The sequence below is a fragment of the Filicampus tigris genome, chromosome 13 (assembly GCF_054856515.1).
Source record: "Filicampus tigris isolate MCC_2025a chromosome 13, RoL_Ftig_1.0, whole genome shotgun sequence".
NCBI classification, from domain to species: Eukaryota; Metazoa; Chordata; class Actinopteri; order Syngnathiformes; family Syngnathidae; genus Filicampus; species Filicampus tigris.
In genome coordinates this window covers 21,123,286-21,151,140 of record NC_141229.1, presented here as the reverse complement: position 1 = coordinate 21,151,140, position 27,855 = coordinate 21,123,286, and the positions used below count along the sequence as shown (strand labels likewise).

Genomic DNA, 27,855 nt, shown 5'->3' with positions numbered 1-27,855 from the left:
GCTAAAGACGATTTATTGGATATCCTGATGTATTTTATAGTGTAACACTTTGATTCAGTGCATTCACACCTTGTAAATCTGAACAGATTTTCCGATTCAAATCTTTTTGGGAGGTCACACCCCTAATTTGCATGGAACTCCAGATGTCAGTGATGGGGCATACAATTGCTACAAAACCCTGAGTTCAGTCAGAGTGGCTTGTTGCCATGCTCAACACTCAACAGTGGTTGGAAAGCATTCCAGCATCTCTCCAATAATTATTTGCAATTTATGTTCAGCCACTGCCGGGCTTTGACTTTCATGCTCCAGTCCAAAGCCAAGCCATCCTTATGGAATGAACTACTGCAACTGCAATTAAACTGCATAGAACAGGGGTCACCGACGTGGCACCAGGCTGCCCCCAGTGACCACATTTGTAGCCTGTGGGCCTGTTCTAAAAATACCTCACCGGTAATGGGACATTGTGATTTTCTAGGAATGTTGTAGTAGTGATCTGAAGCGTGCATATTATATTCTCCTAATTATAGTGAGAAATCCTGAATGTTTGCCGTTAAAGTTATACATTAATGGCTACATTATGCCGCCGTCCCTGTGTGACCTATATCTTTGCTGCTGTAACACTGAAAATTTCCCCACTGTGGGATCAATAAAGGCCTTCTTAACTTAACTTAACTTAAAACTGATGAAGTGTGCTCACATAAATACATATCATAAATTAATTAATAATAACATAAGTAGGTAATTTTAGCAAATGTCTTTCAGAAGTGTGTATCAAGCTAGAAGCCATTTGCATTAATCAGTACCCAAGAAGTAGCTTTCAGTTTCAAAAAGGTTGGTGACCCCGGGTGTAGACCATTTCGACACAAAACAACAACCACAGGTGAATCCAAGTGCTGTACGTACTGTGAATAACACAGATCAAGGTGTATCAGGTTGTGGTCACATTCCCCAGTGGGAAGGAAAGAAGAGCCGTATTGTCCCTTCACATTGGCATCCAAAAGTTCCAAGTTCTCGTTTCACTGTCTGCATGTTGTGTGAAGTTGTTAATAGATGAGAGCGAGTAACAAGACTGACGTTTCCGCTGACCGGTATAAGGGTGGCAGGACGCCGTAATTGTAATCTCATGATCACGCCGTGCATGATGTCACTCGCATTGCCGGCAGTTGATGGTTGCACATGGAAACAAATACTGCTATTTTCTAAAAGCTCTTAGTTTGTTAGTTGGCAAATAACCTCACCTATCCCGGAACGAAAAGGAAAAAAACGGTTCAAGTCGCCTGTCCCATTCATCATCTCACTCATGTTACTTTATTCCCCTCTATCACCGGCTCTCATCCCTCTCCATATCTCACCACATCCCAGGATGTATTGGGATCAAACAACAATACATGCAACTTGGGCTGCTCGATTAAGCGATTTTGAACCGTAACCAATATTTCTGGATAAAACTATGTTAAAAACGTTCAAATCGGCACGTTCGATTTTGTTATTTTTAGCGTATCTAAGCCACCGTAGTTTCCTCTCGCTTCCTCCCACGAGCGCGCAGTCCGAAACAACGACAACATCCATGGCTACCGGCGATTACTGCTATTTGCTCAGGCAAGTGAGTGTTTAGTTAATAAATCAGGCAAAAATAGATCTGTAGTGTAGTGTGCCCTGCATGTACAATACAACCCGCGAGCAAGTAACTCGACGTCTGAAAGGCGTCTCTTTTTTTTCTCCTCCACAACGGACCTCTGGTCCAGCCGGACTATGCATCCGTACTTAAGCTTGACAGTGCATTGTATTATTGACAGTTTTGCACTAATCATTGATTTATGTTTAAGTAAGACCAGGGAGAAAGGTGAAAGGCTAGTCACTAGCTGGTTGGCAAAATAACTTGCTGACAGACTTTTGGTTGACAGACTTGACTGTATACTTTCTCTCATGTTGATGATTTCGTTTCAGATGGTTTATGCACTTTCTTCTTTCATTATTGGTTTAATTAAGAACAGATCTGAAATCAATTGTGTAAGTAAAATGCTGTTAATCCCAATGGATTGTTCTGTGTGTATTAAGTGTATTAATGTCGACTGGCATTTTGAGTTCAAAGAAAGAAAAATTAAGTTTAAATAAAAGACATTCAAAACAATTCATTTTTCATTATTTTTTATCTTACAAAGAAATCGTAATCGTTAAATCGGGTTTGAGAGAAAATAATTGGGATTTTCTTGTTAGGCAAAATCGAACAGCCCTATATGCAACAATAATAATTTTTAAAATGAACTGTAAATGTTTTGTTTTTTTAAAATTCTAAGTTGAAAGGTACCTGGAGATGGCTTACCGATTTCACTTCAGCATTCACCATCACCATCAAAACTGTGCAGGATGTGTATTTGTTTTGGTTTTTACTAACATTCGTAATATGCAACTGATCTTAATTTGTTTTCACTTGATTTGTTTGAATGCACTAACAAACCGTTGCTGATTAAGTTCATCTGTAACCTGCTTCACCTTTTTGCAAAGCAATCAGGCATCGGCTACGCCATGGTAAACACACTCCATTGTCTGGTAGATATCAATCATTCATTATTGCTTTACTTTGGGGTTTGCTGTGTATTCATCCTTTGGTTGTTGTTCTGCTTCTGGATATGAAGATACCTCTCTCAGTACAATAATGTCGTCGCTGTCTGTGAAAAACATGTATCTCCATTTTTTTCAATGTTCTTATTTTTATGTGAATGGTGTTTCCACGTTACGAATATCGCATTAACGTGAAAATTAAAAAAAAAAAAATTAAATTAGACATACGTTTTTTTCACAGGACAGCGACGATGTATATGTTTGCTTCTCACGGTTTATGATTCGAATAACTTCCATTTCCTCTTTTACCTGGGTCAAACTCCTACATTGGTTTTAAGTGGAATGTTTACATGGACAGCATCAACCCAAGTATTGATCCCATTCCAAGTATTCTGCATTTGAATTGATCGTTTTTACCGTTTATACTTCATAATATTCTTTCCCTGTACTATAGTAAAATCATGCCTGTTGCAATGCAACTGAAATGTCCCGAATGTTGCCTTCTTTGGGCTAATATTGGAATATCCATGTCCATGTAAACCCAATTATTTAAGCCAATTTTAGTTTTTCTGTTGTTTCCGTTTTCTTGACATTGCTATGGAAACTGGTCAGGCCATTCCACAGAAAAAATCACTAGAAGGCTTTGTACCCTGTCTTATCTATTCCTATCCTGACGATGATCTTCAATCACGTTCTCTGGTGGGGTTACCCACCCTGCAGTGACCTACGTTGGAATAAAAGTTAGTGCCATGTTTTTCACACTAATTGTCCACAAGAAGTGTACCAAGCAAGTGATGCACAAACCTCAAACAATATTGCTTCTTTTGTGTCATGAACGATCTGGGTGGAAAGTGGGCGCCAACTTTCCATCATCCGCCCATGAAAGTCAACTTGCAGTTCCTTATAAACACACTTTGTCTCATCCATTTATTCTTCCGCTATGTCAAGGGCTGCGCCTGTCGGATGCTGATTTTAAAGGCAATGACGGGAGCGGCTTCATTTGATGGAAAATCAAATTGGCTGTGTTCACGCCCACAAGGGCACAACACACTTGCTTTTAACTGCACCAAGCTGCATGCATCTGTGAAAAGACAATAACAAAACTTTATACAGCGTTCAACAACTCGCCTTGCTAGATTGTACTTTGTATTAGAACTGATAGAAATGAAACTTGAAATGTCAAAACTTCATGACATTTTCATGTCCTACAATGTGGATCTGCCATTCAACTTGCCCTGAATTTTTATTCCGTTTTGGTGTGTGACACTCTGACTCTTTCCACCTTTCACCTCATAAAAAAAAAAAGAAAAAGGTTTTTGCTGCTACAACTTTTTAAAAATGTTATCATATTAATATATTTACCGTGCTGTTATCCCAGGTTGATAAAATTTATTTATGGTCTCTGCATCTAAGTTCAAAGGACGAAGGCTGCTCCATTTCCAGCACCAATAAAATATCACTGCAGATAAAGAGTAATAACTCTGCCAGTGTGTGAATTTGAAATGGTAAAACCACACCCAAAGGGTAAAGTCATTTTTATATTAGGGTATCATCATATGTCAGCCACTAGATTTGCCGTGATCACTGTTGTAATTATAGTGTGAACGATACTCACAGAGGTAATCGATGTTCTCAGTATATATTTGTATTAGAAGCTCGCATCATATTGCATGTCGATGCAAATTAGTCTACTCGCTTTAAGCCTAGTGTTCTCAAACTGATCAAAGGCTGAGTCAATATTTTAATCAGTATACCATACAATTCAGACATCAAAACAGTGTTGCTATCAAAGCAATAAGAGTTGCCATGAGATGAGAATATGCCAAAATATCATTAGATGTTGATTCTTAAAATGAGGAATTCAGTTATGGGCTCCATTTACTGTATATCTTATTGACCTGTGACTAGTCATGGTTGAATAGTCAGTTGTCCCAAAAAATTGAAAATTAACAATACAGTACTCCTACCTTTCTCTCCAGATATGAAATCATCACTTTAATTTCATCGTTTCACTTTTCATTGTCAGGTGACAATATCAGTGGATGGGATTTTAACCACCACAGGTTACACCCAGGAGGACTACACCATGCTTGGCTCAGATGACTTTTTCTATGTTGGTGGAAGCCCCAGCACGGCTGACTTACCTGGATCACCTGTGAGCAACAACTTCATGGGCTGTCTCAAGGAGGTAAGGTGCCTCATGGACTTGTGTGTTGTTCAAAACAGGTAATATGTATGAAAAAAAGAAATGTTAACATGCTTCACTAAAACGATAGATATTAGAGCACAGATGACCACCGGGGTTCAGTTACAGTGGTGCCTTGTAATATTTAATATTTTCACATTACATTTACACCAATCTCTATTCAGTTTTTTTTTCATGCAGTGTGAACAGTACAATTTTTTTTTTTCAAATCTGATCTGGGCATCTTTCATATGTGGATATAAATCGGATATGCATCCACACACATCCAACCTCATACATCATCAAAAATCCAGTATGTGCTCCACGAGGTCGGGAGAGAGTGCTCAGGAAACTACTGACATTGTCCGTGAATCTGCAAAGTTGTTTTGAGTAACAGTTGTTGTCTTTACGTTAGACTTTGATTTAAATGGGAAATCAACCCAAACATATGTTTTTTCAAGAATATTTTCTATGCAAGCCCACTAGTTGAAAAAAGGCATTCTGATAAGTATTGCATTTGTGGAATAAGTGTTATTCCACCCGTTTTTAGCCATTTCTGGGGGCGGCCATTTTGTCTCTTCTGTCGGCATCACAACTGCTCAGGGCTCAGGTAACGACCAATCACGGCTCAGTCGACAGAAGTGACAAAATGGCCGCCCCCTGAGATGGCTAAAAACGGGTGGATTTTGCTGCTTAACTCATATTCCACAAACACAATATTAATCAGAATGTCGTGTATCAACTAGTGGGCCTGCTGGGAACATATTCTTGAAAATGTGTTTGGGTTGATTTCCCCTCACCAATTTCATTGAAACATGAAACATAATGTGGACATTTGTGGTGATAGTTGTAATTCAGCCAAGCAGATGCTTCATTTATTATGCGCGGCAATGATGTGACATCATCTTTCGTAGATGTCCCCATTAAATGAGGAGATCAAGGAGCGTCGCCTCCTATCCCCAAATTATATGTACCTTCATGACTTCTCGCTACTTTGGCGATATGAGATGATAAAATGAGTCCCTGCACGCGGACCATACTCACTTCCGTAAACACTGCACCACATGACGTCATTTTGTTGGTGTACATTACTCGACGTCCTGCTTTGTGTGCATGCGTGTCACATCACGGACGCGTTGTGTTCACATTAGACGTCGCATTTGTTTTTGTAATGTGAACGGCTGCATAAAATAATTCAGATTTAACAAAAAATACTAATGAGGCATCACACCCTGCAGTGTGAACATAGCCTTAATCTCTCATTGGCCACTCAAAGCAGCCGCACACCACGGTACACTAAATATGGTATCAACGGTTATTACAATTGCCCATTGTGATACTAACTAATGCTATCAGCGTTAATCAATACACCACAAAACATTTCATCTGCATTGTACAACGAATCGCACTCAGAGAGAAATTCGCAGCTCCCTCCAGTTAATGATGTCATCTCTAACACTTGCATGTGTGTGAGTGGGTGGCTGCAGCAGGGAGCTGACTTTTTGTGTCACAGTTCTAAAACAACACACATGCGCACACATAAACACAGACGCTGGGTGTGCACACCCAGTGTCATATGTGCTGCAGGGAGAGCCATAAATTGGTGCACTATCTATTTAATCCCCCTCTGGCCCACTTCCTACTCGTAGCATGCTGGTCAGGTCCTGCATCGTCAAATCCAGGCAGGCAGACAGACGTTCAAATACAACAACCAAACGGACAAACCAAGAGAAACACGCATTCCCTTTGGAGTTGTCTTTTGTCAACACACGCTTACAGAGATATTGCGTTATGCACAAATGTTGTACGCATGCTCGAGCACACATAGAGCTGAGCGATATCGACAAAATGTTATGTTCCAATGTAGGTTATTTTCTATTCCAATAGACGTGTTATTTTTCTTTGCATGAATTAACCGGCAATATTCTAGGACATAATCTTCAGGAGTAGCCCAACTTTTTTGAACAAATTATCATCCTTTCACATTCAGTTGCTCCCTTGTGAGGATCAGCGGTTTAGATAATGGATGGATGGACATTCAATTACTCCTCTCCATAGTGGCCAAAGAACAACGGTGGCTATAGAAAACCCACACACCCTCGTTCAAATGCCAGGTGTTTATGAGACCAAGAACAACTTTCAAAACCCTTTCCTACTATAATGTGGCCTACAACCTGTACAAATATGTATTTTTGAGAGGGGAAGATAAAACAAAATGAGGTAATGTGGTTGCACAAGTGTGCACATCTTCTTATAAGTGGGGATGTGGCTGTGTCCAGAATTAACCACAAATAAATTTCAGCTCTTCTATTAGGCCAAGGTTAACCTTTTTGGGGCTAATTCTAAAAGGTATGTTTGGCGCAAACACAACACATCTCCAAAAGAACACCTTAGTGAAGTGCAGTGAAACATAGTGGACGCAAATGGGTAAAGTATAAGTAGCCTAATTATTGAATGTCCAATGGTAAGATGGAACAGAAAAAAATCAGTCAAACATAATTCTTGCCAGCAGGCTTTTTGCACACAAAATAGAAACGAGGTGGAGAGATTCTGAACGATTTTTTGAAATCTAATTTTAAAAAGTCAAAATTCTCTGCTTTCGTCCTCTCATTTGTGAAGATTTTATGATTTCCTCCATGAAGGCAGACAATTTGTCTTTGTGTTATAAGAAAACCAAGACAATCACCAGCTGATCAACATACATACAATACCTATTTTCTCACATGATTTAAATCAAACACTACCCCAATCATTCCATTAACTTAAATAACCTTAAAAAGTGCCACGTCCCAATTTAAATATTAAAATCCTCTGAAATTCATCAAAACCTCAACATGTGAAACTAGGGCAGGGATGGGCAACTTAAACGATGGATCGGGCCACAATTTGTCATCAGCGCACACTGAGGGCAGGGAGGGAGTGTTCGGGGGCTTGGGGGGGCGAATGCGACCGCACACCCAACAATGTAAAAAAATATCAGTGTTTTTTTTATTTATTTATTTATTTTTTTTTAAACCAAGTACAGAAGAGTATCTTAATATATTTTCATTTGCAAATGCATGTAGAAAAGATCCACTGCTCAACTCAAATATAGCCACAAATTGAGGTTCCAATGTTAGGCGCAAGAAGTCATTTTGTGCACGTTTTCCAAAAATCTATTTACTCATTTGATCTTACTCTTTGTCTGACAGTCATTGACAAAGTATGTTTGTTATCAAGTTTCTCTCACTGTGCTTCAGGATCCATAAGTAAAACCTCTGTTAAATGGTTTGGCTTTAGAAAATATGTAAAATACAGTTAAAAGGCGATCCTTTTCGACCAGGCGTGCTCAAGTCCGGTCCTCGAGGGCCACTGTCCTACATGTTTTAGATGTTTCCCTTCTCCAACACCCCTGATCAGCTCATCCGCAAGTTCTGAGAAGCCTGATAACGATCCAGATCATTTAAATCTGGTGTGTTGAAGGAGGGACAGGCTGGATAGGGGGCTCTTGAGAACCGGACTTGGGGACCCCTTTGTTAGACTGAATTATTTAGGAGACATGCAACACAAAACTGTGTATCATCATCATAATTATGGAAGTGGATGCTGTGTCTCCTGATGACAGGCCCAAGTGATGGTTTAAGGTTAATAATAAGACCTCGAATTGAGCCTTGAGGAATGCCAAATTTTCCATGGTCGTATTAGTTGGAATCTCCACATATTTGGCAGATGTCATTTTCACACTTCCAATCACTTTAAAGATCTATCTAATTTCCCAAACAGTCTTCGTATTTCTGAGCTCACTGGAATTTTTTTTCCTGGGGAGATTTGTGAGGGGTGGCCGTGATAGTGGTTTATACATGATAGCGAGCTTTTGTAGGATTCTTCATCAGGAATTCCTTGGGACTGCAGGGACACCAGCAGCTGCAAATACCTGCTTAATGGTAATCTGTGGCTTTTTAACAGCTGCTTTCTTAATACGTTGCCTTTGCCTCCAAAAAACTTTAAACTGCCTTTAAATGAACATCCTTTCCTCCCAGAGTCACATACAAATTATTTAACAGTACCGTGCTTTTATTGAAATGCCCAGTGCTGTCATTTCTTTTGCAAGATATTGGACCATTGTACACTTTTCGTGTGGCATAATAGCCTTCTTTTTTCCAAATATGCACAGAAACTGTGATGCACTTCCTAATGTGTTCCACATTATGCATGTGTGTTCCACACACAATTAATTGCCCTTTAATTAGGCCCAGCTGTGAAACAAATGGCCAAACCTGTCTGAGATTGATCTTTGTGATCTTAACAGACATGGGAAACAAATGTGCACAAACCTCCCCAGAAAAATTAGAACTCAAAGGTTTATTCAACGTAAATCCTATTATCCTAATCGTTTGGTATACAGGGTATAGTATATAACTTTTATGTGCCCTGAGCAAGGGACTGGGAATCCAAATAACTTGGAAAACAGCAGTAGTATGATACAGGTAAGAAATAAGACCAATACATTAATACATACTGTATTTTGTGAGTGTTTAGTATGTCATGTCATCTTCCTTGAAGATTTCTTATCTTCTTTGTACCATGAGTGGACTTTCCCTGGCACAGCGTCGCTTCACATGCGTTCAGCACTCACCAGCTATCCTCTGCTTTCACACCCTCTCATCCTGCACCCCATCCATTATGGGGCTAATTTGCCTGCTTGCAATGCTCTTGTACTCGCCATCTAGAGTGGCATTGTATAAAAATGTTTTGTTACCATGGCACCAAATACTGGTTGCCCTAGGTAGCCATGTGGCTGGCTGGCCCACGATTATTATGCCTTTCATAAGCCAGCAATTACAGAGACAGGCTACATCTCAGAGCCTACAAAATGCATAATGGCCTACAATAACACATAATTGCTGTAATTGTCACTACTCCCAGTACCCCCAACCTGCTCCCACCGCTCCCCAATTGGCCACCCTCTACCTTTCACATGTAGTCCTTTTACTTGGCCAATAGACTATGAGATAGTGAGAGACAACGGACTAAAGAAGAACAAAACGCTAACTGCTGATCTCATTCCATACGGCCACAGTGCTTAACCGGTCTCTCATATTGTATCAAATGTATGTGTTTGGCATTCTCACTGAAGAGATATTTTTTAGTTTCCTGCAATATTAATGACGAATTTACAGTGCCCCTATATACAATGCACTGATTAAGCAACGTATCACGAGTGCTACATAGATAGAACAGAACCATGTATATACAAATTTAATAAACATTATGATGAGGTCCATTGTCTGTTACCTGCAGTTCCATAATATGAATGAGAGAACCTCCAGGTGTGCATACAGAATAATCTGAAAGAAATAGCAATGCAGAAACGGCTGTGTGGCACTCAATTGGGGACCAGCATGATAAAGCCTGCAATATGCAAAAACTGGGTTGCTCACTAAAGTGTGGCAGGAGACTTACTTATTGGCCTCAAGCATGTCTTCTTATTGATATGAAATGAAATCTTGATCAACATAGAACACACATCATCCATCCATTCAAAAAGTGCTATGTTTGATATTTTGTACTGGGAAGGGGTGTCGATGTGTCAAAACATTTTTAGGGATGCTTTAGCATTATCCGAATTCAAAACCAATCTTTACGACCACAGTATAACAAGCACAGTTACGACCCAAATAAATGGGTAAAACAACTACCATACAATGACATGTAAATACCCACCTAAGTTATATTGCCAGTCCCCCATGATTCCTTTGAGCAATCATAAGGAATCTACAACGAAACCTCCAAGGTCAAACATTCGCCCATACAAATTTTGCAGGAATGATGCATACTGTATTATAGACTATAGTGAGCCATTGTGGTCACAAATGGTTTTCCTGCGGTTGAGTTTTGAAGCTGTCAGTGTTATTTAGGTCTTGATTTTAAAAGACGCAGACAGTGCTTGAGGTGTTCAAATGGCCCAAAGTAATTATGTGCAATCAGAGCAGCAGAAAGCGTGCCTGGGGTTTGGGGGATGGGGGATGGGGGGTATGATATTGATGTATAAGAGGAGAGAGCTGAGAGTGGAAGGATGAAACAAAAAGAGAAAGAATTACTATAAATAAAGGCAAGAGAGGAGGAAAATACAATTTCCCATCCAGTTCCCAGACACCTCAAGGGATGAGTTTATTTACTGTCAAATCTTCTAGTGGATTATTGATAATCTCAGCCCCTCACTCTACCCACTCTGACAGAACCCTGGGCACAGAGAGTTTTAAAAAATACATAAATATAAAAGAGTGCAATGGAAGAGAGTGAGTGTCATTTTTTTTTTTTATATGCCTGTGACCAAAATATATCCAGACAGAAGGAGTTACTCTGCCCAGAGTATTAGAGGTGAAAAAAAGGGCTTCAATTTTCCACTTGAGCAAATTTCAATTTGCACACACGCCCCCCTCCATGACTCCATCCTCCCTTTGTTATTGACAGCATTTAGAACTGCTCTGATAAGAGATTGGTCACTTAATGTTTTCATTCTTTTGTTTTCCTTCATTCGATGGACAATTTCTCATACACAAAGTATCCCAGTCACATTTTTGAGATTGATATACAGTTTACCTACAAAGGTTGTAGATGTGATTGTAGAACAAAATGACTATTTTTTTTTTCTTTGTGGTTCATTCAGTATTGTAAACTGAAAATATGGATGGGATGTCACGATATGTTCTTGGGTCACCAGGACCCTCTTGTTATAATGACCTTGATCACAACTATTATTTAGACTGTAATATCAAGTCCAAAGATTGATCAAATGGTGGCCCAAGACAGAAATCAGCACAGTTTTTCTATACAACCAAATAGTCCGGTAACTCTCATTTGAAATACAACAGTATGTCTACAGTTTTTTGCAGTTGTATTTTATTGGTACTGGTCTTACATGCGTGTCACTGATGCTGTTGTGGTACATTCGTCTGACTCTGGTGGCGGGTGCCACTCAATGATTATGTGGCATGAGACAGTGACTAGTTGTCTGTCTCTATATGTGCCCTGTGACTGACTGGTGACCAGTCCAGTCCAGGCAGAAGTCTGCCTTTTGCTATGGGATGGGCTTTAGACCCCCCGCTCCCCTGACCATGAATAGGATAACATGTATAGAAAATGGATGGATGAACTCCCATGCACACCACAGTGAGTTTGATCTTTTTAGTCTATTATTAAATGTTGAATTATTATATATCATTATTTACAGCAGGAACCCACAAACAAGATTCAAACACTACCAATTTAGCATAAATAAATGAAATTAGTAATAATTGTGTCATTGTATGCCTACTATTGAGGGTGAACATTAAAGCAACACTGTATAACCTTAGGTTTTGGTTGATTATGGCGGCGCTATGTGGACAAAAGGGGTAGTGTTTTGAGTGAAGTCAACCACATTTGCCATGAGTGCCAGGGGCGCATCACATAGTATACTGTCGTGAAATCTTGAGCTTTCGCTCACTTGCAGTTGGACTGAATTGCATTTCTGTTTCCAGTGGCTATGTTTAAGATGAATGGCGATGATGTTGTGAATCTAATTGTGTCTAAACAATACAATATAACAATGTTTTGTCTTTGTAACGAATGGTGAAATGGGGGAAGTGACATATGCCGTAAAGAAGTCAGCACACTTGTAGTTTTTTTGTGTGGCAGGGATTGTGGTTTCCTCCTCAAAGTTGCCTAGTGCCAGTAAAAGCGATACAGACCCCCTCAGGCCATGACAAAGGTACCATTCAACCAGTTGTAAGTCGATGTATCATCAGAAGTGTTATAAAAATATATCATTAATTAAGGTTGAATACTTAGTTGGTGTTGCTTTAACAGATGGCTCCTTATCATCCATCCATCCATTATCTGTACCGCTTATCCTCACAAGGGACGCGGGTTTGCTGGAGCCTATCCCAGTTTTCTTCGGGCAGTAGGTGGGGACCCCCTGAATTGGTTGCCAGCCAATTGCAGGGTACACAGAGACAAACATTCACACTCACAAGCATACCTAGGGACAATTTAGAATGTTCAGTTGACCTACCACTCATGTTTTGGAATGTGGGAGTGAAACCGGAGCACCCAGAGAAAACCCACGCAGGCACGGGGAGAACATGCAAACTCCACACATGAAGGCCAGGGCTGGATTCGAAATCGCAACCTCTGCACTGTGAGGCGGACGTGCCAACCAGTCGACCACCGCCCTGTCCCTTATCATAGTCTAGTCAAATATCGGTTACATGTGTGTGAAAACACAGGCTCTATTAAACATATTGTAGTCAACAATGGCAATAAAGTCACTCTGAGTCTTCAACAAAACTGACATATACATTTGTCTTTCTTCTTGTACAGGTGGTTTACAAGAACAATGACATCCGCCTTGAGTTGTCCCGACTTGCTCGGATTATTGACCCCAAGATGAAGATCCAGGGAGAGGTGTCCTACAAGTGTGAAAATGTGGCAACCCTGGACCCTATTTCTTTTGAGACCCCAGAGGCCTATATCAGCTTACCCAAGTGGAATACCAAGCGGATGGGATCCATCTCTTTTGATTTTCGCACTACGGAGCCCAATGGCCTTATCCTCTTCACCCATGGCAAACCACAAGAGCGCAAAGATCCAGCTCGCAGCCAGAAGAACACTAAGGTCAGGCCATCCAATATGACTAATGTTGGACATGAAGCAATGCTTTAATTGGGGTCAAGGTCAGGGCCCTGCACCAATGGCTTCTAATAATGCCCTTAAAGACCCCCTTTTTTGCACTGGAGCACAGTAATAATGGAAGCGGGCGTTCCCTAAATTGTTCCAACAAAGAAACAGAACTTGCAATAGTTATTTGCCTTTGTAATCTTATTTGCGCCCGTTCTTTGATCAATAGTGTCTGTACACTGATACAGAGTTGAAGAAGGGCACAGACTGACTCATTTAAATATTTCATTGAAGATGTCTGTTGATGTCATTTTAAAACTATTTTTTTCTAGGTGGATTTCTTTGCTGTTGAGCTGTTGGATGGAAGTTTGTACCTGCTGTTGGACATGGGCTCAGGGACAATAAAGGTGAAGGCCACACAAACAAAGGTCAATGATGGTGCCTGGTATCATGTGGATATCCAGAGAGATGGCCGCTCAGGTCAGTTATGTCTACTAAGTTGGTAAATGATTGTTTTGCACAAGCTCACCTGGCATTTTAATTGGACAATGGAACCTCTGGGGTCAAACCCAATCTGTTCCAGCATACTGGTCGTCCTCCATTTTTAAAACATTTTTTGCCTAAGGGATACAAAAATATTCCACACACGAACTAATTGGCTCTAAGAAAACAGCCCTAGACTTGTGTGTGTGTGTGTGTGTGTGTATATTTATATATATATATATATATATATATATATATATATATATATATATATATATATATATATATATATATATATATATATATATATATATATATATATATATATTACGGGTGTAACGGTTTTTGTATTCGTCCCGTCTCGGTATGGGCTTCACGGTTCGGTGCACGCAGTCATACGACGAATACAGAGCTGTAGGAGCCGTCTGCCCTATACAAATCAGTCGGTGTGGGAACATTTCGGCTTCCCATTTGAGTACGACGGCGATGGAGTACGAGTAGTGGAGCAAACAAGAACTGTGTGTCGGCGATGTTCGACCTCCGTAAGTTAACACATGTAGTACGGCATCACCCGATACAGTTACCGGGGGTAGAAAAAAGAAACCCGCAGAACACAACTTATCCCCGCTACTTTTAACTAGTCTGGAGAAGTGAAAGCAGACAGAGCCAAAGAATTTACTGAAGCACTCGGCATATACTTAGCAACATCTATGCGTCCATATGCTGTAGTCAAGGAGCCGAGTTAGGTAAAGTTAGCACCAGATTGGCACATTCGGAGTTGCCTGTTCAATAACTCAAAAAGTCATTGCAACGCAAACAATGGCTTTTTACAATCTATGTAAGGTAGCCGACGAGCTACAACTTGAATTTACGCAACACAATTTGTGGTCTCAGCAGTGCGGTTGTGCTTTTTCGACAGCCTCCGCCGAAACGTGCGCCCAGGGACCGTCAACAAATAGCAACCACCGACAAGAAAACGAACTATCAAAAATAAACGACAACTCCAAATGTGCCAATCAGTTGCTAATTTTACCAAACTGAGGAGGCGGGCTTCAAACGTTTTTTAAACGTGCTGGAGCCCCGTTACAATGTTCCATCCCGGGCGCAGATTAGCCAGACCGTGGTCCCTGCGTTATGCTATCACACAAGAGCCGTGGTGGAGCATGAGCTGTCCTCTGCACCCTAACTCTTATAATGAAGTTACCAAAGTTGCTAAGTTGGCAAGTGCTAACTGACTTTATCTGCTATACGTCAGTCTATCCATACAAGAAAGGGAATTTCCTGTGTTTAATCTTTATTAGGACTATTATTATTATTATTATTATTATTATTATTATTATTATTATCATTATTATTATTATTATCATTATTATTATTTATGAACAACCCTAATGCGCAACTTTTTATTCTATTTTGTGCTTTTATAACAGTGAATGTTTTTTTATAGCGAATTGAATTGTAACTTGCTCTGTTAAAACTAAATAAAAATTTAAAAAAACCTAGTCTTATGCATTTGAGACTTTTTGCTGAACCGAACCCGTATCGAACCGTGACCCCCATACCGAGGTACGTACCGAACCGTGGCGTTTGTGAACCGTTACACCCCTAATACATACATACATGCATACATACATACATATATATGTATGTATAAAGTGCATTATTGCTAGAGAGTTGTTTTAGTTTATTTAGGTTGATTAATGGATTCTGAAACGAGCTGCTTTATCATTGTTACTTAATTGTTATCTCTACTCCATACCCATCACAGGTACCATCTCTGTAAACAGCAGAAGGACCCCATTCACAGCAAGTGGTGAGAGTGAAATCCTAGACCTGGAAGGTGATATGTACTTGGGGGGGCTTCCCACTGATCGCACCAACCTCATTTTGCCTACCGAGCTGTGGACAGCAATGCTTAACTATGGCTACGTAGGCTGCATCCGTGATCTCTTCATCGATGGTCGAAGCAAAGACATCCGTCAGATTGCTGAAGCACAAAATGGTGCTGGGATTAAGCCGTCCTGCAACAAGCAACCTGGCAAGCAGTGTGAGAGTTACCCCTGCAAGAACCGAGGGGCCTGCAAAGAAGGCTGGAATCGATTCATCTGTGACTGCACTGGCACTGGTTACTGGTCCCGCACTTGTGAGAGAGGTAAATGTGTGCGATGAGTGCTTTCATCTCTTACAATACATTAAAGACACAAAACTCTGAGCAAAAGTGAGTATAGGGCCTTTTAGCATGCTTTTTGTGCTGGGCTTGGAAAAAATATCCAACATCGCCTGTGGTCTTCTCAAGTAGGATACAAACGGTTCTATTTCTGTGCCCAGTGCAAGTCCAGCCCAGTGAGCTGTTCAACTTTGCATGGAGGTGGGCTACACATAGTTTTGGTATTTTCACATACACACGCAGCTTGGCACAGTTAAAAATGGGTGTTTTGCGATGTTGTGGGTGGGAACACAGCTGACTTGATTCACCATTTGGCAATGGAAGCGCCTGCTCTCATTCCCATTAAAAATCAGCATGCGAGAGGCGCACGGTCCTTGACATGGTGGAGGAGGAAACCGATTTCCTGGAGGTCAAAATACTTTTATAAAGGAATTGCAAGCAGATTGCCACAAGCGGATGATATGAAGTTGACCAGGTTTATCGACCTTTATTGAGCCAAGGCACATATCGGAAAAAAATGTCGCGGCATACCACTTAGCAAAACGATTCACAAAAAGTGGCTATACAGGTCATTATGTACCTTCTATCATCTCATGGAAGAACATTTTATTGTTTTGCCTGTTACTATACATGGTTGGAATTAATAAATTAACAAAACTGTTTTTTAATTGGAAAATATATATTTTTTGTCAAAATAATTTACATTGGATAAATTCACACGTCACAACAGTGTGCCGGGGCACACTGGTTGAGAATCACAGAGGTAGATCACAGATCTATGAAGTGGGCACATCAAAACCGCCTTCCACCCTGATCCATAGTGTCCGTGTGCAAACCGCAACCACCAACACCCACACCACCATATCGAACCCAAATGTTTGCGCAGTGTTTACCATTGCCCTTTTGTAGCTCGGTTAAACAGCATTCTAATGAACTCATGATTGTTAAAACCTTTAAAGGGTAGTCATCCCCCAATTTGTTTTTACAAGAATATGTTCTATGCTGCCCCACTAGTCGAAACACGGCATTCAGATTAATAATAAAATAAATTAAGCAGTAAAATCCACCCAGTTTTCGCCATTTTGTCACTTCTGTCGACTGAAAATGACATCACAGTTGCTCAGGGCTCAACTAACGACCAATCATGGCTCACCTTCAGCGGTGATTGGTTGTTACCTGAGCCCTGAGCAACTGTGATGTCATTTTCAGTCGGCATAAAGGGACAAAATGGCCGCCCCCTGAGATGGCTAAATAAGGGTGGATTTTGCAACTGAACTCATATTCCACAAACACAATTTTAATCAGAATAGCGCATAGAACATATTGCAAAGAATTATGGGGGGTTGACTTCCTCTTTACAGCACACTTACTGATTATCACCAGCAAGAAAATATATTCCTCCTTATCTCGAAATACTACAGATGATAGTTTGATTAAAATGCTGTACTGTAGGCATTTCTACCGACTTACACCAAACAACCAGACACGTTGTCAAAAACGAAGAAGCTAAGTTACTTCAAGGCATTAATTGGGATAGATTTGGTAGTAGTGTCTGTTGTAACTGCAAATGTCACTATGCCATGGGAACAATAATTATAGGAGCCAATACTGAAAAAAATACTGTTTAAAAAATAAAAAAAATCATAATATGTATTTATTTGAGTAAATGAGTCTTTGAAATTAAGTTGAAGGCCTCTCATGGATTTATTACTCTTACTGGCACAAGCACGCTGCTGTGCCTGGAAAGTGCAGTATATTGAAAGCAACTGGTCTATTTCCAGAATTTTGTCCGCAATGGTTCTCATACTGTACCTGTGTGTCTTGTATAAAATCCTTTGAAACAGTCTGTAAAATTGTATGCACTAGACAGAATTAGTAGTAACTGTTATACCTGATAGTAATAGCATGTTACTGTTTGACTCGCGGCACAGCACGGTGGTCGATTGGTTAGCACGTCCGCCTCACAGTTCAGAGGTCGCGGGTTCAATCCCGGCTCCAGCCTCCCTGTGTGGGGTTTGCATGTTCTCCCCGTGCCTGCGTGGGTTTTCTCCGGGTACTCCGGTTTCCTCCCACATTCCAAAAACATGCATGGTAAATTGATTGGACTCTCTAAATTGCCCCTAGGTGTGATTGTGAGTGCGGATGTTTGTCTCTGTGTGCCCTGCGATTGGCTGGCAACCAATTCGGGGCGTCCCCCGCCTACTGCCCGACGACAGCTGGGATAGGCTCCAGCACGCCCCGCGAACCTTGCGAGGATAAGCGGTATCGATAATGGATGGATGGATGGATGTTTAAGACTCAGGAGTCTTCAATCCTGTTCCTCGAGGGCCGGTGTCCTGCCTGTTTTCCATCTCTCCCTGCTACAGATATTCACCAAAGGTCTGCAGAAGCTGGATAACAATCCTGATCATTTGAATCAGGTGTGTGTTGCAGCAGTGACAAATGGAAAAGAGGTAGGACACCGGCCCTTGGGTAACAGGATTGAAGACCCCTGGTTTAAGTAATTGAGATGATTCTATAACCGGTTGTATGGAGACAGTTGAGGTGCCCCTGTCTTGTCAATCTTATTCTGGCATACACAGCTGCCTGTGCCTGAACAGTGCACCGTACTGCTGACCAATTTTCTTTCAAGGTGTCCATGGATTTTGATTAAAAAAAAAAAAGATCAGAGTTGAAAACTAATTAACTTCCTCCCGAGAGCCACAAATTGTTCCAGATTTTTTTGCATACCAAATAATAGCTGCGCTATCATATCACATTTTAAATCAGACTGTTTTTCTCTATCCTTATCTTCTGGCCTATAATTAAGTTCCCAGAGAATCTAATTTTTACTCCTTAAAAAGACAAAAATAAGTGGGTCAATCAGATATAGGTTGTACATATCCTCCTAAATTGCTTTCTAAGACATAATTAAGTGAAATATTGGAATATGATTATCATTTTTTTTCTGTCTTTGGCATGCATTTTCATGCATTAGTCAATGATAAAGACATTGTATAACCGTCAGAAATGTCATACCACACTAGGATAGGGAGGAACTTTACACCACTGCAAACTGCAGCCACAGTAATAGCAAAGTACTGAATAATGCATTACTCACTGACAGTGTCTCTGTGTCTTACCGTGGCTATCAAAACTGAGCTTTGTAAGCTTCCTAAATGCAGAATTGTTCATACCTCTTGTACCAGAGTTGAGCTTGTGTGGGTGTGCCCATTATTTCTTCCAATGACTGCAAATTTATTTCAAGTTTAGCGCAGGCATTACATATAATGTTTTAAGGAAATGTTGTGGCTGACTATCGTAGTAATCCGTAGCATGCAAAGGAAGCAGACAATGGAATTAGTTTGTAGTTTAGTTTAACCTTAAACATTGCGTAGTCACTGGACAGCAACCTGCAACCTGCTCATAGGATTTTAACTTTAGTCATTCTGAAAACAATTTTTAAACAGACTAATGGGAATTTCTTACAGTCTAATCTCTTATTTTCTGATGGCAGTCACTTGAAGGTTCAGCTAAGAAAGCAGTTTAAATTAATTTGATTTATCTTCTCATTTCTTCTTATGTTTACTTTGATTTACTTTGTATCATTTGTTTCATTGAAATGTGATAGTAAAATGGATTTCATAATTTCAAATTTCCCATTTTAATTCCTAGTTACTTTTCACAGTCACACAGGAGTATGTTTCTGCTTGACTGACCCAACGTTGCTGAGGGTTGCCACTTGCCAAATTAAACATTTTCGCGAGACAGCCAACTGTCTCTTGGTACAGATTATGGGGACGCTTTCATAGTTACTGTTTGGCCACCAGAGTGCACTGTGACTTCACGCTTGTCAACACAATACCTTACTGGTCTGAAAGGGAAAGACAGCTATGGAGAGAAACACAGCCACACACATTGTGTGTGTGTGTGTATATATATATATATATATATATATATATATATATATATATATATATATATATATATATATATATATATATATATATATATATATACATATACATATATATATGAGGATAAGCGGTATCGATAATGGATGGATGGATGGATGGATATATATATATATATATACGCATCCCGGGATTTGGTTAAAGGATATATATATATATATGTGTGTGTGTGTATATACAGTATATGTATATATGCGTGTGTATGTGTATATATGTATATATGTGTGTGTATATATGTATATAAACCTGAGCCTGAAGCTGGGCAGGGTCCCCCAGCTTTGGAAAACATCCTGCCTGGTCCTGGCAAAAGACCCCCCCACCCGAAGGAGCTCAACAGCTTCAGACCAGTGGCGCTGACGTCTCACCTGATGAAGACCCTGGAGAGACTGGTCCTTGTCCACCTGCGCCCCCTGGTGAGCTCCTCAATGGACCCACTCCAGTTCGCATATCAGCCTGGCATCAGTGTGGATGATGCCGTCATCTACCTCTTCCACACTTCACTCTTCCACTCGGAGAAGGCAGGGAGCACTGTGAGGATCATGTTCTTTGATTTCTCCAGTGCTTTCAACACTATCCAGCCCACCCTACTGGGAGACAAGCTGGAGCCGGCAGGAGAGGCCCACCACCTCACCACATGGATCCAGAACTACCTCACAAACCGGCCACAGTATGTGAGGACACAGGACTGTGTGTCTGACGTGCTCCCCTGCAGCACGGGGGCCCCGCAGGGAACAGTCCTGGCACCTCGGACTTCAACTACAGCACCCCTACCTGTCACCTGCAGAGGTTCTCAGGCGACTCTGCGATTGTTGGCCCCATCACAGACGGAGATGATCGGGAGTAGAGAGAACTTACTCAGGGTTTTGTGGACTGGTGCAAGCGGAACCGCCTCCTGATCAATGCGGGGAAATCCCAAGATGTGGTGGTGGATTTCTGTAGGCGCCATCACTCTGCACCTGCACCAGTGAATATCCGGGGAACAGATGTTGAGAGAGTCTCAATTTACAAGTACCTGGGTGTTCATCTGTACAATAAACTGGACTGGAGCGACAACACAGACGCCCTCTATAGGAAGAGTCAGAGCAGATTCTTCCTGCTCAGGAGACTGAGGTCTTTTGGGGTTCAGGGGACACTCCTCAGGAACTTTTATGACTCGGTGGTTGCATCGGTCATTTTCCGGGGAGTGGTCACCTGGGCAGGTGGCGTCTCGGCTCGGGACAAGAAGGGGCTGGACAAACTGGTCAGGAGGGCCGGCTCTGTCCTGGGCTGCTCCCTGGGCTCTGTGGACTTGGTTGGGGACAGGAGGATGATGGCCAAGCTGTCATCAATGCTGGACAACCCGGCCCAGCCCCTCCAGGGCACCCTAACAGCACTCCACAGCTCCTTCAGTGACAGACTGTTACACCCTCGCTGTACAAAGTAGAGATTCCGCCGCTCCTTCTTGCCTGCTGCTGTCAGACTCTTTAACAAGAACATTGTGTATTCTCTACAAACTGGCGGACATTAGTGCAATTGTGCAGTCCTGCACCTGAGCTTATATCGTGCAATACTCAACATTCCCCACTACTGTCAGTCTAGTTTTATTTTTATCCAATGCTGTTCCTTATATTTCACTGCAGCACTGCAGCACTGTCACTTACTTAGAGTATTTTTCCTCTGTACTATGTACAGCCTAAAATGAGTGTTTCTTCGTACTTTATGTATGTTGGTGTGTATATACATGTGTATATACACATTTTTACTGTATTTGCTTAGGTTTGATTCTGAATGTTTGCCGTTAATGTTATACATTAATGGCTACAGTATGCCGCCGTCTCTGTGTGACCTATATCTTTGCTACTGTAACACTGAAAATTTCCCCGCTGTGGGATCAATAAAGGCCTTCTTATCTTAGCTTATATAATGTGTGTATATATATATATATATATATATATATATATATATATATATATATATATATATATATATATATATATATATATATATAGAGAGAGAGAGAGAGAGAGAGAGAGAGAGAGAGAGAGAGAGAGAGAGAGAGAGAGAGAGAGAGATAGATATATATATACATATGTGTGTGTGTGTGTGTGCATATGTATACATATGCAGAGCTGGGCATTTCACTAAAAATGTGCAGTCCGTTTATTGCCTTCCGCCTACAGCTGGGGTACCTTTCCTCCTTCAAAATAATAATCGTCCATAGGCCAGTCCGACTATCATTTTAAACGGGTTTCCGTTAGCGTTTCTGCCTACCAACTTTGACAAACTAAAAAAGAAACACAAATAGACAAACACACTTTCTAGCGACAATTAAAATCTTAAAAAGAAGTCAATGCAAACATATTTTTTTCAAGAATATGTTCTATGCAAGCCCACTTAGTTGAAACAGGGCATTCTGATAAATATTGCGTTTGTGGAATAAGTGTTAATCCACTCATTTTTAGCCATCTCCAGGGGTGGCCATTTTGTCTTCTGTCAACTTAAAATGACATCACAACAGCTCACAATGACCAATCACGGCTCAGGTTCAGAAAACTTGTCAGCCGTGATTGGTCGTCGTGAGCAGTTGTGATGTCATTTTAAGTCGACAGAAGACAAAATGACCGCCCACACAGGTGGCTAAAAACGAGTGCATTTTGTTGCTTAATTTATATTTCACAAACACAAAATTCATCAGAATGCCGTGTTACAATTAGTGGGGCTGCTAGGAACATATTCTTGAAAAAAATATGTTTGGGTTGACTTCCGCTTTCAATTATTCCAACATGCATGTTTTTTGGAAAGTGGGTGGAAGCAGAAGAGAAAACCCACACAAGCACGAGTTTACATTACTAAGCTGACAAAGCCGAAAAATTGGATTTACAGTATTTGTGATTCAGTATGATGCTTGTGTGGAGTCAGTTACTGCAAATCAACCAGGAAGTGAGCAAACGAGTTTTGAGTGCATACGTGAACCTGTAAAGTGACATTTTGAACACATCTGTCACCTCTCTTTCAGAGGCTTCCATCCTCTCCTATGATGGGAGCATGTATATGAAAGTAGTGATGCCAACCGTCATGCACACCGAGGCAGAGGATGTTTCGCTACGCTTTCGATCACAGAGAGCTTACGGCCTCCTTATGGCCACCACCTCCCGAGACTCAGCCGACACGCTCAGGCTGGAGTTGGATGGAGGCCGCGTCAAACTCACGGTCAATCTAGGTATCGTAGCACCTCTCTTCATCTGTGTCCACGCCTCCACTCTCGCCATGAGATGGTTTGTCATTTAGTGCTAATATTTCCTCTCACTGTCGCAATTGTTTTTGTACATGTCTTCTCATCAGATACCATACTTAATCCCTTAAAGGTTCATATTAGCTTCAGGAAATTAATCAGAACAGCATTACCTATCTTGCATGAGTGTCAATGCAGCGCGTGCAAACAGGAAACTATCCAAAGTTTTCGTAACTGCGGCTACAGTGGAACCTCAAGGGTCGGCCGCAATCCATTCCAATGCACTAGCCGACCGACAACTTCTTGATATTTCAAACAGAAAGTTAAGTGGTACTGATGCACGTACAGCTCACACATCTCATTTTTTACATTTGTAAAATGTCATACGAGCATAATAATAAAATAGCAAAAAATGAAAATAAAACATTAACCTTTAACAAGTACTGGCTCATTTGTGAAGTCCTGCACCTGAGCTTATATTGTGCAATACTCAACATACCCCACTACTGTATTTTTATTCAATGCTGTACTTTGTATTCACTGCAGTACTGTTACTTATTTTTCCTCTGTACTATGTACAGGCTATAGGAGTGTTTCTTCATACTGTATATGTAGATGTATGTAAGTGTGTATATACATGGGTATATGTGTATATGTATATATATATAGAGAGAGAGATACTGCGTATATTTACATAGGTTTGCTTCCGAATATTTGCTGCTAATGTTATACATTAATGGCTACATTATGCCGCCGTCTTGGTGTGACCTATATCTTTGCTGCTGTAACACTGAAAATTTCCCCATTGTGGGATTAATAAAGGCCTTCATATTTGGTAATGCTGAACTCGTACGAATCAAATTTCAGTCGGCTGACTTTCATGCAACATCTGGTGTATATTCGGCTTTTCCTGTACCTCTTGCTAAACTGAGGTCTCCTCAGGTACATGGTCAAATTCGAATTGCATGTTGTCAAGATTTTGAGGTTCTACTGTACATTTTATGATGTCTTAGGCTACGCCATCACAAAATTTCATTTCAGTTCAATGTTTGGAAAAGACAAACCACAGTAACACCCATTATCTTCTTCGATCTTTTGAGGAAGTCACAGCGCTAAAAGCACACGAACAAATTTTAAGATGATTGTGACGAGAGTCACGAGACACCTACTTTCAAGTCAAATTTCCAAATTAAGAGGAACAAAAGTGCTGAGACTTTCTTAGAGTTGACTTCCACAAAGTATGTCCACTGACCCACAAGTTATCAAATCTTTGATTTGCTTTCACATTATTCTGTTGTTATTAAATCTTCTCTCTCACCTTTTCTGGAGTGATTTATGTCATCTGCTAACTATGGTGTGTGGACGTTTTGGTTTTCTATGTAGCTGTCAACGTCATTTTCCATTATGCTTTGTCAAAAGATGGTATTCACCCCTTCAAAGGCCTTAAGCCTGCGGCCCGTCAGGCGAACAGCCCGAGAACAGAGCCCAGCAAAACCTACAGCTGGCTGTGACCCCAAGCCTAAAACAACTCCAATTGTACGATTCACACTGACTATTAAAAGCGCTACGTTGTAACAATATGGACTCATCACTGATGTTGAGTTCTCTTTCACGGCACATTAATACATGTACAGCTATTTTTTTTCATAAACTTTCGTACAGACAAACATACACGCGCACACAAACACATGCACACACTGACACACATTCTATATATTTATCTATATACAAGCATATTATAGCACAGCAGATCTGATGGCTGGGGTTCTGTGCCTCTGCATGGTGCTGGTGCTGACTGGATCGTGGCTGTTTGCTCCCACTTTTCTGTTGCGGTTGACGGCACATGAAACTATCAGCCACATGGTGACCAACCCTTCATGTCTTAACAGAAAGAAACTTCAATGAGACTTATTGACAAAACTCTCATGTTCAAATTCATATCATTCTATTGACTTCCAAATTTAATTTATTATTGTAACCATATCAGTCCAATCCAAGTCCAGTTTTGTGGGTTGGAAATCGAATGCAGCTGGTACCTAAAGTGGCCATTTTAGTGTTAATATTGTCCCTCATTGAGTAACACTTAGAAATTGTGGTTATCAGTAACTTACAATAAAACAATCTTAATCAACACACAGACATGGTAATGGTTTCTTTCAATTGTGGCTTTGTCCAAGAAAAAAGTAATACCTTAGATATAAAGATGCAAGTAATAAAATGGCCGTCTTTCTACATGTGTACGTCCCCGGAAGGGTGGAACTTTTGTTTTTGGATGTCTGCAGCTGTAACCTTGAAGGATGCAATTTCATCTGTCATTTATTCTTCCCCATCTAGACTGTATCAGGATAAACTGTAACTCCAGTAAGTTACCACTCAAGTTTCATTTTGCTTTCTATGTTGATGATGTGATGATGCAATATATGCAAACTGCTTTTTCTTTGTCTTTTGAGCCGCCTTCCACTCTCTCTTAAATGAGATATATTTTGCATTTCCCCCCCACAATTAAAACAGTAACCACGTGTCTTAATATTATGTCCGTGACTTGCTTTTGTCAAGAATTGTCGCACACTTAAAACCCCCAATTATTTTTGCTTCACTCAGATTTGCCTGTTTTGAGGTTTTGCTTTTCTGCTTTTAAAATCAGTAACCGTCTTCTCTAGCTGAACCAATGCTACAGTAAGATCTATTGGCTGGCTACTTGTTGAGGCTTGAGTCTAAAAAAGCAAGGCCTTCACAAAGACAGCATTGATTGGCTATTCTCTTGAAAAAAAATCATTCTGCTAAATTAATCTTGTCAATTAGATAAATGAAAGATTAATTATCTCATCTGGTGGAAACATCATAAAACACAAATATACGCCCGATTCTTATGCCCAACGATGTCACATTTCAGCAAAATTCAGAATGGACAGACACATTTTCGAAAAAAGGCAGCTCTCAAAATATTTACTTGGTAGCAATTTCACACTTGAGACTCCCGTGAACACTTCATTTGTTTCGATAATATGTCCCTTTTAAAGCAGAATGTGGAAGTTGGGTTGTGAAAGGTATTTTTTTTTAAAAGGTATCATATTTAATGAAAATGTTTTCATCATTTTAAACACCACATCAGCCTTTGGTTGAATTTTTGGATAGTAAAATCTTTTGTCTAAGGCTGCCCTCCGTCAAGAAGCAACATTTTTGCAGATTCATCAGAACATCTAGTCAGTGCCAAATCACTGGGAAACGTGTTCTCATGTACAAACTGAAGAAGAGCATTCATTTTTGGAAGCTAACTCAACTGTGATAATCTATTCTAGACATTCAACTCTTACAATGTATGTTCTAAAGGCAGAAAACTAAGGCCAAGCCAATCATGATAGGAAAAGTATCGACCCTTTATTTTTTAAACAACTGTATAAGAACCATCACTGGTCAACTAAAGGTGCAGGAGTGTCCTTAAAGGGTGTTTTTTTTTTTTTTTTTTTTTTTTTTTTTGTCCAGTGTATGTCACTTTTTGAACCAAACCTTTGGTTCCCAAACAACAACATGAAAAGCTAGCTTTAGAGGCATCTTCTGCCACTTAAGCACAAAATGGTGGGAAACCAAAGGATTGGTTTGAGGATCAGGATGTGTTTAACTTTGTGATTGTTCTCAGGCAAAGGACCGGAGACGCTGTATGCTGGGCAAAAGCTCAATGATAATGAATGGCATACAGTACGTGTGGTGCGTCGCGGCAAAACCTACAAGCTAATCGTTGACGATGATGTAGCAGAAGGTACTTATCTGCATAAACCTGGGCTTATGATGTTCTTACCTTGTTCCGCCAAATGTTGCCACTAGTGCTACCGATGCAATTCTGCTTTAAATCAAAATTGCACACATGAAATTAGGAGTGTCAGCTTGCATCACTCTAATAGTGTTAATTTAATTTTCTCCTTAAATCAGCCCTTTTGTGTTAGTGTCAGACAGTGTTCTCTTTTCTTTTTGTTTTTGTCTTTCTTTTCAACCCATCCCCTGCACCCTCCCCATCTTCAGGCCAAATGGTGGGTGACCACACACGTCTGGAGTTCCACAACATTGAAACAGGCGTCATGACAGAGCGCAGATTTGTTTCAAGCATCCCATCCAGCTTTATCGGTCATCTGCAGAGCCTCAGGTATAAAATGTTACTGGAAATAGTTCACATTTGGAGACATTTTGTAAAACACTGACACCTCTTTAGAATTTCAGAATAGCTGTGAAGCAAAACAATCCACATGGGACTGAAGATTTTCAGCATTAGCTGAAATTGATTGTTCGAAATTGTAATATTTCAAATGACAGGGAAATAATAATGCTGGTTGACCTCTCTTTTGCTCAGATTTTGAAAACATGATTCTCGTACAAAATGGATATTTGTATTAAAGAGGGAGTCAACCCCAACATATTTTTTTTTCCAGAATATGTTATATGCAGGCCCACTAGTCTAAACACGGCATTCTGATTAATATTGCGGTTGTGGAATATGAGAAATCCACCCATTTCTAGCTAGCTCAGGGGGCAGCCATTTTGTCACTTCTGTCGGCTGAAGATGACATCGAAGTTGCTCAGGGTTCAGATAACAACTAATCATGGCTCAGCTTCAGAAAACAGGTGGGCCATGATTGGTTGTTATCTGAGCCTTGAGCAACTT

At 40.5% G+C, this 27,855-nt stretch overlaps 1 protein-coding gene across 1 annotated transcript in view; it reads left to right on the top strand.

Moving 5' to 3' along the window:
* nrxn3a (neurexin 3a) overlaps nt 1-27,855 on the top strand; it is an 81,711-nt gene that overhangs the window by 8,473 nt on the left and 45,383 nt on the right. The window contains exons 4-11 of the mRNA XM_086050052.1: nt 4,589-4,750; nt 13,091-13,384; nt 13,720-13,867; nt 15,639-16,022; nt 22,986-23,189; nt 25,536-25,562; nt 26,839-26,958; nt 27,219-27,339. Coding sequence (XP_085906178.1) covers nt 4,589-4,750; nt 13,091-13,384; nt 13,720-13,867; nt 15,639-16,022; nt 22,986-23,189; nt 25,536-25,562; nt 26,839-26,958; nt 27,219-27,339 — 1,460 coding nt within the window. The remainder of the gene's footprint in view (nt 1-4,588; nt 4,751-13,090; nt 13,385-13,719; nt 13,868-15,638; nt 16,023-22,985; nt 23,190-25,535; nt 25,563-26,838; nt 26,959-27,218; nt 27,340-27,855) is intronic.